The sequence below is a fragment of the Myotis myotis genome, unplaced genomic scaffold, assembly GCF_014108235.1.
Source record: "Myotis myotis isolate mMyoMyo1 unplaced genomic scaffold, mMyoMyo1.p scaffold_m19_p_14, whole genome shotgun sequence".
NCBI classification, from domain to species: Eukaryota; Metazoa; Chordata; class Mammalia; order Chiroptera; family Vespertilionidae; genus Myotis; species Myotis myotis.
This window is the reverse complement of record NW_023416318.1, coordinates 14,698,457-14,717,545: the sequence shown is the minus strand read 5'-3', so window position 1 is coordinate 14,717,545 and position 19,089 is coordinate 14,698,457. Positions and strand designations below refer to the sequence as shown.

Below are 19,089 nucleotides of genomic sequence, written 5' to 3'. Positions count from 1 at the left end.
GAGGGAGGATTTCAATTTTGACATTTTGAGTTTGAGGTGCTTTGGATATTGGAGAAGAAATGTCTAGCTAGTGATTGAATAAATATATGAGTTTGAAGCTCAAGAGCGAACGTGGGGCTAGAGTTTAGGATTTTTTAGTCTCTAGCATGCGGGTGTTAATGGGATGGATGAAGGACTTTTAAAGTAACTTATGAGCACAGACATTCTTTCCAAGAGCAGCTTGGAAACACGATGAATTACCTCATTGAACTAGTATTAGGAGGAAGTTTTTATTCTGTCCCTTATAGTACATGAAAACTTCAGATGTTTGAGGGCTGGGAAGGGCAAGTTAATGGACTATTTTAATAGCCTTAATAATGCAGTCCAGCTGCCTCCAAGCACCAAGGTCACCTTCCATGAGCTCCATGCTCCTCCATCTCTGAGGTTTCTAGCATGTATTTTTATGGTATACGGGATCCATCCTCTCTATAATGAATCTCTAGCCTCCCATACTTCATTCTTCATGTTCTCATCTAATCTAAGAAAGAAGCAATGTGGGTATTTATAAAATATGGAACTCTCTGCCTTTCCCCTATTTCTTCCAAGTACAGAGCACCTTCCATTTTTCCTCTTTCCTCAGTTGCCAGTTCACTTGCTCTGGCTCATGAGCTTTGTAATTGGCGCAGTGCAAATTTATGTCTCAGCAAACTTACAAATTACTGCATGTAATGGATTTTGGGGATCATTTATAAATAATTGAAACCATGATTGTTAAATTCTTGAATGCCAAGGGTCTACTGAATATTAATATTTCATGGAGTTCCATAAAGAACATTATGAATTCTAGCTTCTGTGACTCTTAAAATGGTATATTTGAGAACCCCTGACCCATAGAATTGATATCTGTGACTTTATAATTTCTCTCTCTTTTAGAATAAATTAATGTGTTAAACATATTTCTTGTGAAGATATTTTTTAAAAAAACAAATCCTTCCTTATATTTCATGGAAGCAGAGGGAGTTGAAATATGATGCTAAACATTTCATGCCTTTTTTTAAATTTAATTTTCTTTTATTTGTTTTTCATATTTAAATATATTTTATTGATGTTTTACAGAGAGGAAGGGAGAGAGATAGAGAGTTAGAAACATCGATGAGAGAGAAACATCGATCAGCTGCCTCCTGCACACCTCCTATTGGGGATGTGCCCACAACCAAGGTACATGCCCTTGACCGGAATCGAACCTGGGACCTTTCAGTCCGCAGGCTGATGCTCTATCCACTGAACCAAACCAGTTAGGGCTGTTTTTCATATTTAAATGGCAAAATAATACATGCTTGTTGTGAAAAAACAATACCAACACAGAGTATTCAGAAGCATATAGAATAACACATATATATCTTGAATTGCCTATCCTTCAGTCCCATTGTCTTACAAGTATTTTGATTTGTATCCTAAACCATTTCATTTGGATTTATACAAGTAAGTCCACACATAGCTATATAGGGATTTTTTTTTTTTTTAAAAAAAGCTAAATGGGATCATGGTACTATGTATATTGTTATTGTTTAATTAAAAAAAAAAAAATAGCCGTGGCCTGGTAGCTTAGTTGGTTAGAGTATCATCCCCATATGCCAAGATTTCAGGTTTGATCCCATCAGGGCACATAAAAGAATCAACCAATGAGGGCATAAATAAGTGGAACAACAAATTGCTGTCTCTCTCTCTCTCTCTCTCTTTCTCTCTCTTTCTTTCCCTCCATCCCCCCTCTCTTTTTTTCTCTCTCTCTCTATATAAATTTAAAAAATATATATTTCAACCTCTGCATGGTGTTTCATAGTAAGAATACCTTCTAATTTAGTTAACTTCTTCCCAAGCTGTGCCCTTTTTTTTCTCCTACTTAAGTGTAAAGGATGTTCAGTGGGACTCCCCCTCCGCCCATTGTCCTATAACTGTTGCTGAGGCCCAAAGATGGGACAACAGTACTGAGTATTTCATGTTTGAAAGGAGCCTCCAACAGTGAAAGCCAGACCTTTCCCCGTGGGGATTGTTGAAAGGCGTCCAGTGACCTACCTTCCGGCTGTATACAAAGAGAACTGAGAGACAAGAAGGTTTTTTAAGGTTTGGGGATTGCTATGCTTGTGGAGAGAAGCTTTTTCTGCCTTTCTAAAATCAAGAGAAGAGGGGGCTCTGAGAGAATTACTTGTGGAGTTTAGAGATACCAACAGAAAGAAGAGAATGGCATTTATGTGGACATTGACTCAGCCAGTGGATTTGCTGGCCTCCCTACCCCTTTAGTACCTGCACAGGCAGAAAAACAACCTGTGAGAGTTAACCTGGTGGGAGACTGCCCAGTGGGGAGGTGGGCCAGGGTTGTCCCAGTCCCACCCCAGCGTTCTAGTCTCTGACATGTGTTGGTTGGTCCTGCAGCAGAGGGCGATGAGAATGGGGTGTGGTTGAGCAGCTTAGGAGAAAAGAGTTTATGTTTTAGAAGAATGGTATAAACGTCACCTGCGGAAGGTTAGCTCCAAGAGGTAGCCAATGATTGCTTTTCCAATAGTTATTTATTACAAGAAACATTATAAGACTTAGGTTCCATTTATAAATTGTTAAGTCAGTTTGGATAATATTTTAAAATTACATACTGTGTTTTTTTTAAAAAAGGAAAGTATTTAAATACAAGTAATTAGTCCAAAAGAAGCCATGTTAATAATATCTTCTCAAGAAATTGGAACTGTTAGGCATTAAGTAATATCAAAATCAGCTTTTCCCAGATGCAGCCAGTATACATGAGTCCTCAGTTATACATGGGGGTGAACATTTATATGTATCTAGTATGTTGTCATCACTTCCTAGAAATGGTTCCCAGGAGGACTGGGGTGTATCTGAGCAGTGTTTTCACTCCAAAGGAAGTATTAGTAAGTGGTCATCTTTAATAGCATAGGGCCTGGTTTACTCTTTGTGCTGGCGGTAAGTACAAATGAAAAAGGTCCTATATGCTAATGAGAATACTTACCTGGTTCACAGCCCCTCTAATTGGTTAAACTGAAACCTTTATTCAGATCATGTCAGAGGAATCATGTTTATTTTCTGAGTTGGCCATAACTTAGCTTCATGTAAATTTATCTGTGAGGGAGGAGCAATTTTATCATTCAGTTATAGGGAAAAAATCATGATATTTAGATGGGTGAAATGAAGTATTGCAGTAACTTATAAGAAATTAATTATAAGGACTATGCATGTTAAGAGTGAAACACATTGTTAAATAGAAAATTTAAGAGATTAGTAGGCTTTTTGAGAAAGATTATATTCAAATGAAAGCAAATGTTTTTGCTTATGTTTCATTTCTATTTTTCTGGTTATCTTTTATGGAATGTTTGACATGATTGGAATGGTTTGATCCAACTGAATTCTTTTCTAATAACTATGTGTTTTAAAGTTATTAACTAGAGACATAGAAAGTGGTATTTTTAATAATTCTGAATGAAGTAAATATTGAAAATGTAAAAATATACCTATTGCATGAATCTTGTAGTGCCATGCTTTTATGCTTAGTTTACATATCCCTTTTACATTTTTTCTGATTTGTTTGATAGGAAATGCCACAAACAGTTTCTGCAGTCACATTAAGTAACATGGATGTGAGTAATAAGAAGACTAATGCACTGAGAAATGAAATCCCAACAGAGGGACTTGGTAAGGTTTCTGAAGATGAAATCATCACTAAAGGAACACGAAATAAAGAAGAGACAGTGAGCTGTTCTGAGAGTTGTTCGAGTGCCCAAGGCAAGTCTTCCCATGGGGAGTCTCAAGGATCTTGTCCTGGGCCTAGCTCTGATCCCTCCAACCCTGCAACTCTGCATGCAAAAGCAGCCGATCCAGTTCTACAAGGTTCTGAAGAAAACAAGGTCAAGAGAACATCCTGCATGTATGGGGCAAACTGCTACAGGTAAAATGAAAGTATAGGTAGCATATAATGCCATTATTTCAATGGCATGTAGCCATGTAAATATATGTTATCATGTATTAAAAGCCTAATAAAACACATGGGCCTAAAGATTAGGAGCTTTTTTATGTATCTACTTGGTTTGTACTGTCTCAGTGTATATTCTTGCAAATCCTGCTAGAAGGTTTTAATAATTAGATATTTCATATGTAGTCATGCTGGTTAATGCAAGGATTTGAACTGGGGATTCCAGACTTGAAAATTGAATCACTCAGACCCAGATATTTAGTGTCTTATTGAGATATTAGAAAGATAGCTTCATAAATAGTTATATACATTATAACTATTGAGATAATTTTAGGTTGTGTTTAGGCATCTTATTATACTTGTGCATTTTCCTCTATATTTTTTAATGGTGCTTTTGAATCACCATGATGTCTTCTGAAACAACTGAATGTATATTTCCTGGATTATTTGGTTACTTCTATACTTACCTCATTTGATTACATTGCACTATATTTTCTAATTTCAACCACCTCTGCCTCGTCCCCTGCTACTGTGGCTTTGTCCGGAAGATGTCCAGTCTAACTAGCATATTTCCCTTTTATTAGTATAGATAGAAACAGAACTTATTTTTATTTTTTATCCTGTAGCTTTGCTGAATTAGTGTATTACTTCTAAATGGTTTTTGTAGAATCTTTATTTTTCTGCATATGTAGAAAATGCATAAACATGTACACCAAAAATATAATGTTAATGGCAGTATTATGTATAAAAGCCAATAACTTGAATGAACCCAAGGGTCTATGAATAGTAGAATGGACAAATAAACTGTAGCAACTTCATACAATGGAATGTTACACAGTAATGAAAATATACTACTGCTACATGCAATAATATAGAGTAATCATGTAAACATAAAGTCATTCTCAAAAAAGTATATGCTATATACTTCAATTTAAAGTCAAGAACAGAGAAAACTAATGTGTTGTTTTATAACATCACTTCCCAAAGTATGGTTAAGATTCTCCTGAGAAGTTCTGGTACCCAGGAAGCTTTTAGAAAATCTGTAAGGATAAAACCATTTTCATAATGAAACCAAGATTTTGTGGGTTTGCCTTTTTCACTCTAATTCTCTCACTCACAGGTATACATACAGCAGTTTTCCAGAGGCTACATGATCGGCATTACTGTTAATGATTGAATGCAGAAGCAGATCTGAGAATCTAGATGCCCTCTATTAAGATTCAGCCAGACATTAAATGCATTTTCAAAGTTTGACACAGTGTTTCCATGAATTTTGGGGGGAAGATATAGTTATTTACATGTTATTTATTATCTATAATAATAAAAGCATGATATGATAATTAGACTGGACGACCTTCCAGACGAAGCCAGAGCTATGAGGGAAGCCCAGGTCCTAGGTGCCAGAGGGACGCCAGTGCCAGCAGCTGGGGGAAGGAAGGCCTACTCTTGCATGAATTTTGTGTATCGGGCCTCTAGTAATATATAAAAGGTTAATTATTTTTAAATATACCTTTTACGTTTCTTATTTTCTTATTTCTAACAGGTTAAATAACCACATGAACAAAAGCTCTCTGGAGTTTTAGTAAATTTTTCTTGCAACCAAAAAATTTGAGATACACTATTTTCTATGATTGGATAGTGTCTACTTTTGGGTAGGAAAATAGGTTTAATGATTGGAAGGAGACCTGTGGAGACTTCTAGAATGTTGGTAATGGTCTGTCTTTTACCTTAGCAAAGAGTGCCTAAGTGTGCTCATTAAAAGTCCTCAAACACTTATACTTTTATCTGTAAAGTAATGTCCATTGACATACATGGCTTACCATATTTCACTAGAAATTAATTTTGTTACCATGGAGAGTTCTGTGTTGAATACATGATGAGTTTTGTTTTTAACAATGTAGCATATTAGTTCACATTCTGGAATAATCAGATGTGTGTTGCTTCGCTTCCTGCCATATCCTATTAATTATTTTTTAGTATATCTAGAAATTTCACATATTCTATTAGTTATTTTTTCTCACTGTATATTTGCAACCCTTATAGGAAGAATCCTGTCCATTTCCAACATTTCAGTCACCCTGGTGATAATGATTATGGAGGTGTAAAAGTCATGTGTCAAGATCTAACTGATGACCGGCCTGAATGTCCTTATGGAGAATCTTGTTATAGGTATGGAAACCTACAAGGTTTGGTTGTGCTTCCTTTTCTCCTTAATTTCTGTTATTTATTCATTTATGCCTGCAGTTTCTCATCTCAAGCCTTTAACATTTAGTTTTTAAACTCCCATAGAAAAGGTTTTCATTCTGCTAATAAGTAGGATTACAATATTTCCTTTAGATAATTCTAAAGTGTTGAAGTTGTTAACCTTATAAATATCTGAAATTTTTCTCATAACTTTCTAAAATGCAAATCATATAATTTAAAAGGGATCGATGCTATCCCATCGTACACTCTTATCCAGGCTCCTTAGTGTGACACAAATCAATTCAGGATGTTATCTCTGCCTCCCTCAGCTCCACCATTCCTGCCAACACATGAAACTGGATCCTGTAAGGAAAGGAAAGCTACCTCTCTCTCCTGTAGCATCGTGTGCCCGTGTGTACCATGCAGAGTAGAATTTATTTCAAGAGATCATTTGTTTCTTTACCAGAATGCCTCCTCCTCCAGACAGGCGCTTTCTTGACAGCAAGGACTCTTTTATCCTTGTACCTGCAGCCTTGCTTAATGAATGAAGTGTAAATAGATCACACTACCAAAGAGAGAAGTAACGATTCCCTTATAGGAAGAAATTCCCTCAAAATTCATTCTTAGTCTTAGAGAATTCCAGAATGGGTGTTAATTCCAGACACCCATTTTTCTGATAATTTTGGAATACAGGTTACTAAACCTAGTGGACTTTTTGAAGTTGTTGCCAGTTTTGTAATTGTGGTTTTTATTAAGAAGGCAGAATAAGCTTCTGAAGCTAGAAAGGAAAAAGCCTTATCATTTGAAAAATAAGTGTTCCATTCCAACAGAATGTCATTAGATATTTTCATCAGCTGTGTCAATAAACTTGAAAATTTAGGAGAAGTGAACGAATTCCTAGAAAATATGTCTTTTAGAAACATATTCAAGAAAAAATGGAATAATCCATAATATTAGAGAAATTGAATACATAATTAAAAGCCTTCCACGAAGGAAAGGCTGTTTGGTGTTAATTCTACCAAACATTTAAAGAAGAAACACTCAATGTTTATACAGAGTATTCAAAAAAAAGTAAAAAAGGTTATATTCTCCAACTCATTTTATGAGGCCAATATAATCTTTAAAAAATATTTTTATTGATTTCGGAGAGGAAGGGAGAGGAACAGAGAGATAGAAACATCAGTGATGAGAGAGAATCATTAATTGGCTGCCTCCTGCATGCCCCACACTGGGGATCGAGCCCACAACCCAGGCATGTACTCTGACTGGGAATCGAACTGTGACCTCCTAGTTCATAGATTGATGCTCAACCACTGAGCCATGCCAGCCGGGCAAGACCAAAATAATCTTAATACTAAAACCTAGCAAGAAAAATACAAAATGAAAAATTACAGGAAAAATGACTTTAGAATTTAGATGCAAATATTCCTGAAAGAACAAAAAAAGGTTGGTTAAGTGAATCAAGTAATTAAAAAAAAAAAAAGGAAACTATAACATGACCAAATTGGGTTTGGTCAAGGAATGCATGTTTTAATATTAAAAAATAATGTTAATTTTCCACATATCAGAATAAGTAGAAAATTATATAATTTTAATAATTATAAAAGCTGACAAAATTTACTTATGATAATATTTCAAAGTAGGAATAGAAGGAAACATTTTTAATATTATAAAGAATATCTACAAAAAGCTTATAGCAAATATCATACATACTTATAAGTGATATATTAAATTTTTTCTTTCGGATATTAGAAATGAGATAGTAATATTTATTCCCTTAATTCTGTCAGTTTTTCTTCATGAACTGTGGTCTGTCTTTAATAGAAAAGCCATAGAAATGGGAAACTCACTCAGATGTTCCCTTTTTCCATGTGACACCCCTCTGGTTTCTGCCTGCTTTTGGTATTATCTATTGCCTTAAGATTATTATTTTTAATAGGTTTCTTCTGTCATTACCAGAAGTAGAACTCTTACTTTGCATGATATGATAGAGCTGCTCAAGCTTATGTTAGTGTTTGTGAGATATTTTTTATCCTTTTACTTTCAACCTCTGTCCTTATATTTAAAGCATGTCTCTTACAAATAGTGTATAATTGGTTTCATGGTCTTATTTTTTATCCAGTCTGATAGTCTCTACCTTTTAAATGTAATGCTTAGTCCAGTTATATTTAATACAATTACTGATATATTTGAGTTTAATTTTGTCTTTTACTATTTGTCTTCTATTTCTCCCACAAATTCTTTGTTCCTTTAGCCTTCTTTTCCTGATTTATTTTGGATTTAGCCAAGTGCTTTTCATTTCATTTCCCCCTCCACTTACTCTTTAGTTACATATATTTTTTCATGTAACATTCTATGTAGTAGTCATCATTGACTTCCTACCTTAGAGTTGCTAATTTTACCATTTCCCAAACAATGCAATAATCTTACATCAGTTTAATTCCTTTTCCTCTTTCACCTTTTTTTTATATGTCATCATACATTTTTACCACTATTCATGTTAACTTCTAAGGTATTGTTATTAATTTCTTGAATGTTAAGCATCATTACTCTTTTATATTTACTGGCATATTTATTACTTTGTGTGCCCTTCATTTTTTCCTGAAGTTTTATCTTTTTATTTGGTATCATTTTCTTTTAGTCTTAACTTCTTTTAGTATTTCAGGTTGTGAAAAATATGCTGGAAAAGAATTCTTTAAGTTTTTGTGTGTATGAAAATGGCCTTATTTAGTTTTTTGGGTTTTTTTGTTTTTAAGGATGTTTTTACTCAATGTAGAATTTTAGCTTGGCAAATTTTGTTTCCTTTCATCTCTTAAAAGATGTCAATCTACTGACTCTTGCATTCATAGTTTATGTCAAAAGTATATATTGTTGCTCTTTTATAATTAACTAGAGACCCGGTGCACGAATTTGTGCACAAGTGGGATCCCTTGGCCTGGCTGGTGATAGGGAACGATGGGGGGGGGGGGTGGTCAAGGGGAGGGACCACAGGAGGTTGGCCCCAGCAGTAAGCTAAGGCATGGCCAATTCCGTGAGGTGCGGGGTGTGGGTGAACCAGATTCAGGGCTGCGGGTGTGGGTGAACCAGATTCAGGGCTGTCAGGGCCCTAGCAGCAAGGTCTGGCTCAGTGCACTTCATAGCTACTGGCTGGTAGTCGGTCGTTCTGGTTGTTCTGATTGTTTGGTCGTAATGGTCACTTAGGCTTTTATATATATAGATGTGCTTTTTCTCTGGCCATATACTATAGGAAGTATAGAAAAGGATATTATTAAATTTATTTTTTTCTGGACTACAGGCATTGTTCCAATTTCTCTGATGTTATTATTTTTCAAATCAAATAAAAAATCAACTTGAAAAAAAGATAATTAAAATGAACCAGTTGATGTTGTCATTTTAAATATCTTGCCCATTTAACTAATTTGTTATTTTGCATTGTACACTGCAGTTTGTCAGAAGACTAGCTCAGTTTAATGCATTTGATTTTCTTGAGGTATTTGTCTGAATTAGAATATTAGATACTTAATGCCCAGCATATCCTACTGATCGCTGCACCTGCCTCTGAGTCATTCACTTCCTCTGGTGTGCAATAGGTTTTATGCAGTGCTTTATTACTCCTGTTCTTGCTGTTAAATTAAGCACTAAACTTAGAATGCACATACACTAAAATAATTGTAATAAATTTTCAACCAGTTTAATGTAAAAATGTAAAGCCAAACTCATATACATTGCCTTTAATTTACAAAACCTTAGGCAGGTGTAATACATATGAAGATGTTGGTGCCTTCATGTTTCTCAGAAGCCAGCACCCTGCTTTTTTATTTTTTATTTCATTATACCTTTTAAAAGGGATGAGGTAAGGAAGTGTATCAGTCATCAACTATAAGTGGTCTCATTGTAATGAATCTGCAACTTGATCTGTACAGTGTGAAAGAACAGTGTTTTGCCATAAGCAATAAATCATTTAAATGTATATTTAATAATAAGTAAATTTATTCTTGTTTTTGCTGATTCAGATTTATAACTATGACATAAAATGTTTTATTTTCCCAAAATGTTTTAAGTTATTGCAATATTATCTTAACTGATAATGTATGCAGGTGTACATTTCAAACTATAAGATGCTGACTTTTAGAAGCCACTTACTAAAAAATAGGAACCTGTATTTAGTATAAATCTATATTATATAATTTAAGGCAAAATGAATAGGTTTTATTACAGAAACACTAGTTATAGTTGCCTGGTAGTTGTGAGACTATCAATCATTTTATTTGTAGTTGAGCAGAATCAAAGTTGATAGTATCTTTTAATGAATTTTTATAGGATCTGCAGTTAGAGAAAGTAACCTATCATCATTTGCCACGCTTATAGTTCTTTAATCATGTATAAGAGTATGGTCTTAGAAGAAGGTATTTTATACTAAATGTTGCTCACTTGCTATCCAGTTTTACATAATACTTGACTGTAATTTTTAAAAATTCTTTTATAGCAGTAACACCATCAATTATCTTTATATAGCCTTGACAAAATATGGCTTCTGTGGTTTTTTTCTTCTCTTTTTTGACTATGTGTTCATTTTAATAATAAATTTGTTTTTCTTTTTATATTTAGTATTAATTGCAAATATATAAGAATTTGCAGATTTCTTTTGGCATAGGTAGTAAATTATAATTACTTTCAGTTACCAAATTGACTACTTTCTATTATTTTATGCTGGTTTATTCTTTCATTATTTAACAAAGACCATATTTATTAATTATTTTTTCTCCTAAATTTTGAGACTTAGATATTTGATAACGTAGAATTCATGTTTTTGCATTAGGTTTTAAAATAAATGTTGAATTTCAAAAATTTAAGGTAAATTATTTTGGGATGAAAACAAAAAGATAGTATGATCATTTATTCATTGAGCAAATATTGAACACCTAATGTGCTAGTCACCATTTTAGACACTGATGTAAAACAGTACTTAAGGTTCATTTAAATTTTTGAGTGTTAAGTTTTGATATTAAATTACCAAGTGTTTGGAAGTAAGCAAAAATAAAAATTACTATTCTGTTCTCATTATTGTTGACTACTTAATCTTTAGGTAGCTTTTTATGATGGAGAGATACGAGTTTTAAAATCAGCAGACAAAATTCTAGTTATGGTTATGCCAATTCTATAGCATAACTTGGATCTTTCTGAGCCTCAGTTCCTCATGAAAACATGGAAAACAGAGGTTGGATCATTTATGCTTAGGGTTCTCCACTCAATGGTGTAGAAATGGAGAGCAGAGAGCAATTTATTCATATTCATACAGTCAGATCAGTTATATTCCCAGCTTTCTTTGCTGTCTCCTCTTCCTTTTTCCTCCCTGTGATTATTGCAGAGCCAGAGGACTCAGTTCTCTGATCTCATCCATTCTCTATTCTATCCTTATTCCCTGGGTGAGCTAATTTAACTTAATGGCGCCAGGCTCATGTTTGAATGCCCCCACTTGGTTGTAAATAGTAGTTCACACTTACCACATCTGAAACAGAACTCTTGATTTCCATCAGGAAAGCAGTGCGTTCTCAAGTGTTCTCCACCTTTGTCAATGACTTCACCTTCACAGAGTATTTAGGCCCCAAACCAAGAAGCACCCTTGCTTCTTTTCTGTTCTTCACACCAATCTTCCAGTCCATCGGCAGTTCTTGCCATTTCAACCTTTAAAACCCTAACCACTTCATACTTCCTCTGTCTCTATCATCTTAGTCAAAACCTCTTTCCTGGAGTATATCCTCTTCCTTCCCTTGCCTTTCTGTAGCTTGTTTTCCACATAGCAACCAGAGGAATTCTCTAAAAACAAGTCGTATAATGTTGTTTTCTTACTCAACACCTTCCGGTAGCTTCCTACAAAACTCTTTACCATGTCTCACAAGTTCTCTGACTTGATTTCCTGCTATTTTCCTTCTCACTCATTCCCCTTGAGCTATACAGACCTTTCTGTGTTTTGCCACCTGCTCTAGCTTGTTTCTACCTTGGCCTTAAAGCAAATTTAAAGACATTTTAAAAATTACCTTTTCCTGAAGTGTTCTTCCTTCAGATGTATATTGTTATTTATATACCTCAATCATTAAAATCAGAAATGTTTTAGAAAATGTATATTTTAAAATGTAACAGCTCACAAAAACCTGGTGTGGTTATGAGTGTATGGATCTGTGTTTAGAACCTAAAGATTACTATTAATAATTAATAACAATGCAAACACACACATAAACACACACACCCCAAAAAACAAAACAAAAAACAAAACAAAAAACAGAAAGGATTTTGAGGCCTGCTGAGTTATAGAAAATGCCATCTGTGAAAAAGGTTGATATAAATATTTTATGAATGAACGCTATTTCCATTCATTATTAGGAAAAAGTCCTGGATGGAATTTAACATTGTCCTGGAAAGTTATTACAAATGCCTCCAAAGAACATTACAGAATTGCCACTTAGCATTAACTCAGGATTATATGAAAAAGACATTCCGCCTTATTATGAAATAACTGGTTTTTGAGAATTGAATATACATAGGCAAATGTTAGAAGATATTCTATAAGTGTGTGAAGTGTGATTGAAGACATATTCAACCATAATAAGTGTATGTATTACTGAAGACAAAATTTAACCATTTAGTATTACTTAGCAGTTCCTTTTGCTGGCACAGTTTTCAGATATTGTTGCCCATCTTAAAGTAAAATTGATTTCTGTTCTATAAAAATAGCTGATGGTTGTAAAATGCTTAATAGCCTACAAATGTTTATACACATTACTTCATTTAACCCTTGGAACAACCTTGTGTGAAGTAGGCACTATCATCCCTGCCTACAGAGGAGGAAGTGGAGACTTGGTTCATAGGAACTACCCTGAATCGCATAACCTGTAAACAGTGTTGGTGAATTCAGACTTAGGTCTTCTGATCCCGAAACCAGAGCCCCTTGCACAACATAATGCTCAGGTTGAACAAGCCAGATGAGAATAGGTCCGAGACACAGTGGCATCTCTCTCTGAAGCATCTGGGAAGAACTCTGTGTTCCTTCTTGACCTGAGTGATGGATGGACTAGAGCTAAGTGTCTTATGATGCTCAGCAGTCAGTAGCCAGGAACCTGATTGCAGTGGAGTCTGCTTACTATGACTGTCAGATTTTTCTTTGGATTCAGAAGAACCTTAAAAGTATCTTTTAGACATTACATAACACACACACACACACACACACACACACACACTTTATATTGTGTTATATATTTTATATACTATTTTACATTATATTTTTATATATGTAACGTATGACATTGACATTTTAAAAATAAAATATATTTATTTTAGGAATATGATATATTTTGTTTGTCTCATGCTGTCCTTCTCTAGAGTATAAGTCATGAGGAAAGAACTTTGGTTCACCACTCTATCTTTTCATCTAGAAATATGCCTGGCATCAGTAAATGTTGAAATCAAAAAGCAACTGCTGTGTACAGTATGGCGAGTGTAGTTAACAAGGAAAAGCAAATGCTTTTCTAAGAGAGGCTTATTGGGGTCTAATTGTCTGTGTGAGTTAGTGACTGTTCTAGTTTAATTAAAATAGTCATTAATTTTTAGTGACTGGAAAACTAGATCTTATTCTGATTTCTTTTCTTTCTTTTTCTTCAGGAAGAATCCTCAGCACAAGATAGAATATAGACATAGTACACTTCCAAGTAAGTAATTTTTCTTCAGGAAACTCAAAATGAAACCTTTAAATGAATCTCTTATTAAACCTATATACAGTTTCCAGTGATTATGAATTTTCCCCAAAATCTCTCCTGTGAATTTGTCAAATTGCTAATTTTAATGATTTTTATTAAATAAAAATGTAAGGATACAGCAAATATTTCCTACAATTATTGTATAACAATATATATTTGTCCTTGCATCTGTTAGGATTTTTTTCTTTGTAAGTACCTGAAAACAAAATTTCATTTTGGTCTAAACAGTACAGAGAACTTGCTCACTTCTATAATAGAAAAGTTCAAGTATAGGACTAGATAGACATAGTTTATGCTTTGGCTCATTAATATTGTTAATAATGTCACCAGTGGCCCAATTTCCTTCCAACATTCTGTCTTTAGAGAGGTCAGTATTATCCTGAGAGAGAGAGAGAGAGAGAGAGAGAGAGAGAGAGAGAGAGAGAGAAAGAGAGAGAGAGAGAGAGAGAGAGAGAGGGAGAGAGAGAGAGAGAGAGAGAACAACTTTGACTCTCACCATTCTAAGAAAAAAATCATAAAATTCACTTGTTTTTTACTAGCTTAGATCACATTCATTCTCTTGAACCATTCACTGTGCCACTGATTAATGTGTACCAGCCCTGGAACCAGGGTAGAGTCACCTCCTTCAGAACCACAGGGATCCCCAATATAAACTAAAATTTGGGGAGAAGGAGAAGAAAGAGGAATAGACACTAGACAACTATTAATGTCCGTCAGTCCTATTTACATCAGTCTGTTTGACCTTCTGTTTCCCCTCCTTCTGAACTGTAATATAACAAATTCTGGCTTATTTGTATCATTGGCAGAGGCCAGTTAAACGCACAATATTTCTGCCCACAGAGCGAGAGAATAAAATGCATACTTCCAGACTATGCCTACGTGTATTTGTATGTGTATAAACACAACCAACTTGTAACCAAGTGATAAAAATGATTAATTTCACCATTGGGGATTCCATTTGATGTTTCTGGCTGAAACGTACTTTAGTGTTTTACTACTCCAGAACCAGTATACTCACTTTATCTGAGGCAATATGTGTGGAGATTATATGTTATACCGTTTTTACTGAGGCTGTATCTAACGATGTAGCATTTATGGTTGTTAACTTTCCTTCCAGCAATAATGTAATAATCTTGATTAAAATTATATTTTATTGACAAAGTTTAGCATTTTCCTATGAAAAAAGTATTTGACACATCTGTGTATCTTCACAGAAATAGGAACCATTTTCATAAATACAATCAATATGTATCATATGGCATCATTAAAAATATTTGAATTTTCTTTGCAAAATCTCTTTGAAGTAAAAATATTTTTATTTCATTAGAAAGACTTTTTTTTAAAAAAGTACAGATATTATTAAGCAACATTCAGTCTTATGTTTTTAATGTACTTTCAAAGGCTCTGTGGCAACATAATTAGAATATCTCTTCCTACTCCAAAACCTACAAATTAAGGTATCTGGAGTATTTCAAATATTAATTTAAGTATTAAGGTCTCATATTTTTTAATTTAGTGCTATCTGACAGAATTATAACATACTTGTTTTCTTATTTCCCAATCTTTAAAGTTTAACATTACCCAAGATCTTAATCTCATTTATGTAATGTTCATTTACTCACACGTTCATTCATTTATTTATTATATGTCTAACAAGTGGGCAAAGTTACAGAGAGACAGGAAAACCAGCACTGAGTTGACTTGTTTGTGGTGAGATGCTCCAAAACCTGGGGTTATCAGGGTACACTAGAGGTGCGAATTTTAAGTTAATGTGGTCTTTAAGGTGGGAGGATTTCAGTCATCTTTGTTTCTTGGCTTGTGGTGAGTAGGTTTAGGACATCCCAGACACAGTGAATAATAGATCAATCAAGGACATCAAGGTAGAAAATGGTAAGTTGTGTTTGAGTTAGCAAGATTTCCCTTAGGAAACCGAGGTGATTCTTACGCTAATGAGAATTGTGCAGCTTACAACGTAGCTCCTTGTTAGCTACCAAGAAACTTGATACTCAAGTTATAATAATTATGTTAAAATTGAGATTGACATATATTTTACTTTTTATGTTTTTAAATTCTATTTGTATTTTTTAAATCACCTCTATTATTATTATAAGCTGTCTCAAATCCTCTCTGGAATGAGTAGTGATATTAAGAAAAATATAAATATCTATTTCGTGTGAACTTTAAGATAAGAAGAGATTAACTAAAGCATATGGAAAAACATGGACATTAATATTTCTTACCCATACATTTGCTTTTCACCACAGTGATTGTCCTCTGCTATTCAGAAGATTTCCAGATAGAATTGTCCTACTATATACATATAGATTTCAGAGAGGAAGGGTGAAGGAGAGAGACATAGAAACATCAATGATTATTGATCGGCCTCCTTCACGCTCCAAACTGGGGATTAAGTCTGCAACCCAGGCATATGCCTTGACCGGGAATTGAACCGTGAACTATTGGTTCATAAGTTGATGCTCAACCATTGAGCCACACTGGCTGAGCCTACTTGTTTCTTAAATGCTCCATATCTTCCCAGAGTCTTTCACTGCCTTACTTTAGACCAACTCTGATGCTCACTATGGAAGGAATATAAAACAGAGTGGGATGAGGGAAGAAATTAATTTGGAGATAAGAATTCTAGTATTATAATATTAATTAGAAATCTATAAATTCTAAATGCTGTTACCATAGTAATCTTATTTGTATAATGAACTCTAGAATATCATAGACTTATAAACTAAACTTTCCAAAAGTTTAGTATGTAAACTTTGTATCTTCTCATTTGATTACAGCCCTCATGCATCAGTCAGATTATGCTAGGTTTGCTGTGATAATCCCCAAATTTCAGTGCCTTACACAAACACGAGATGTATTTCTTCTTCACTTCCAGCTGCGTGTTGGCTATGGCCTTGTCCCAGCTCGGCGTTCAGGCTGGAGGATCAGCCCCTGCCTGGGACCCGCTGTTCTCACAGCCCAGGGGACATCATAATAGCAGAACCGCAGAAAGGCTCTGCAAGCTTCTCCTTGGAAGGCCACACACCACTTCCACCCACTTGTTTTGGCCAAGACTGGTGTCATTGGGGATGGAGAAGTATAATCATATCACAGGGAGGGGCAGTGAATAACTGGGACAGAAATACACTGTACCATCCCAGAAGGCAGGGTGGCCTGGATATGATTACGATATTATGAAGGAGCCATTATTATGAATCTCATAGGATATTTTAGTCTCAGGAGCCTCATGGTAGGAAAAGCTAGAAATAATAAATAGCAAGTAGTCATTTTAGTCCTCTTTCTAGAAGTGTGTAGTGATTAGCTATGTATTAGGTAAAATGAATTTTTCTTGACGGAGAAGGGCATTTAACAGTTAGCTATCTCTAATCCCAGGTTGAGTGGCAATTCATGTACCAAACTTCTGTTTTTCAGTCCGAAACACTGTGGATGACGACGAAGGGCAACCCAATGAGTACGACCTGAATGACAGCTTTCTAGATGACGAAGAAGAAGAGTATGAGCCCACGGATGAAGATTCTGACTGGGAACCTGGAAAGGAGGACGAAGAGAAGGAAGATATGGAAGAGCTTTTGAAAGAAGCAAAAACATTTATGAAAAGAAAAAAGTAACTTGGTTATGCAATAATACATGGCTCACATTTCCTATTTCTTTATGGAAAAATATTCAGAAACTAAGGAGGCACTTAAGCAATAATTGTTTTCCTTTCTATAGTTATGACTTTACTATTGACTACTGACTCTGCCAATGAAACATTGAAATGTCAACCTTCAGTGTAGTCTATGGAATTTTTTTTTTTTTTGCTTTGCTTTTTTTATTCTATTTAAAGCATCTAGAAGTGGAAAGTAGACAGAATTAAAGACAAGTAATTGATATTTTTCACGTGCTTTGTCTGCTGGTTATAAAAAGTAAAAAACCATAGGTTGCACAAAACTTTGGTCTTTTTTCCTATTTTCCAAAGATTCTGTCTTTATAGAATACTGTGCAGGTATAACCCGGCAAATTACATCATGATTGGAAAAGCATGCCTCTTTTCATTGCTATTGAAGTAACTCTTCAAGCAGAACCAGGCTTTAACATTTGACAGCCATCATATAATAGCTAGCATTTTTCTAGTATCCTAGATGCAAGTTTTGCATTTCATCAACTATTTTATTCTTTGAAACTTGGGGACATTAGTACCAAATGGATACTGAAAATAGACTCCATAAGACTATAGAAATGTTCACCATGCAGGGAATGTTACTTAGTGCCCCACATCTGTAATTTACTGTGTGTCTGAGTTTAAAGGTGGAAAAACTCAAAGAATTTGAGTTTCTTTCTTTTTCAAATGAAAATCCTGCCTGATTATTTTAACTTTCAATGTACTGTTTTTACATTAAGAATATAGAAATGATTTTTGACCATAATTTTCTCAAAGGACCTTAGTTCTTTCATCCTCAGATGAAGGTGGCAAGCTATCTGGCCTTTTATTTGTTCTCCAGTGTCATGAACTATGTCTCTGTATCTCTGTTCCCAAACTGCTTTAAGCCCAGTAATAATCTCATCTCTAGTGACTTAGAATTTTTGAAATACAGTGTAGCATCTTTAATAATAGTTGGGTATATGTATTGGAAATAATAAATCACTAAACCAAGTGTCCTTGTTAAACTAATATTTTCTATTCTATAAGAACCTAAAAATGTATATATTAAAAGAGCAACACAGATTTGTAATGGTTTTCTTTGTGTTTTAAATCTTTCCAAGATAACCCTGTGAGGCCTGTTGGGTGGTGAGTTTGGGAGTGGGAGGTGGAGAACATTATAAGGAAAGACAGGATGAACCAGCTGGTACCGCATCTTCACCCTTTACCAGGAATGAATCTTCTCACCTTCTCCTGGGGCCCCTTGGCATTCTCTGATGTTCACCCTCAGCCATAGACACTGAATGTCTGGGTTCTCTTGGATATCTAGGTGCTTGGACTCCTGCACTGTGTCAGCATCATTAGGGCAGCAGGTGAACACCAGAGCGTTGCTGTTCTGTGTATTGTAACAGGGCAAGGGGAAAAGCCAGGTTTTCATCTCATGGTCCTGCCCCCTGGATAAGGAAATGGGTGAAGAATGTGAGCTCATTATGACTCTGAACAATCCCCATCCCAGTGCTCACGTGGGAAGTCCAAAATATTTCCTAATTGTGTCACGGCCAGCT

The 19,089-nt window shown here is 34.8% G+C and overlaps 1 protein-coding gene across 2 annotated transcripts in view; it reads left to right on the top strand.

Moving 5' to 3' along the window:
- Window positions 1–18,539, top strand: part of APLF (aprataxin and PNKP like factor) — a 61,793-nt gene extending 43,254 nt beyond the window's left edge. Inside the window, exons 7-11 of one of the 2 annotated variants that reach the window (XM_036334292.1) lie at window positions 3,576–3,928; window positions 5,996–6,121; window positions 13,793–13,839; window positions 16,781–16,981; window positions 17,317–18,539. In XM_036334292.1, coding sequence (XP_036190185.1) covers window positions 3,576–3,928; window positions 5,996–6,121; window positions 13,793–13,839; window positions 16,781–16,981; window positions 17,317–17,513 — 924 coding nt within the window. In that variant the 3' untranslated portion in view covers window positions 17,514–18,539. The remainder of the gene's footprint in view (window positions 1–3,575; window positions 3,929–5,995; window positions 6,122–13,792; window positions 13,840–16,780; window positions 16,982–17,316) is intronic. The other variant, XM_036334293.1, reaches the window with a different exon arrangement.
- The last annotated feature ends 550 nt before the right edge of the window (window positions 18,540–19,089 follow it).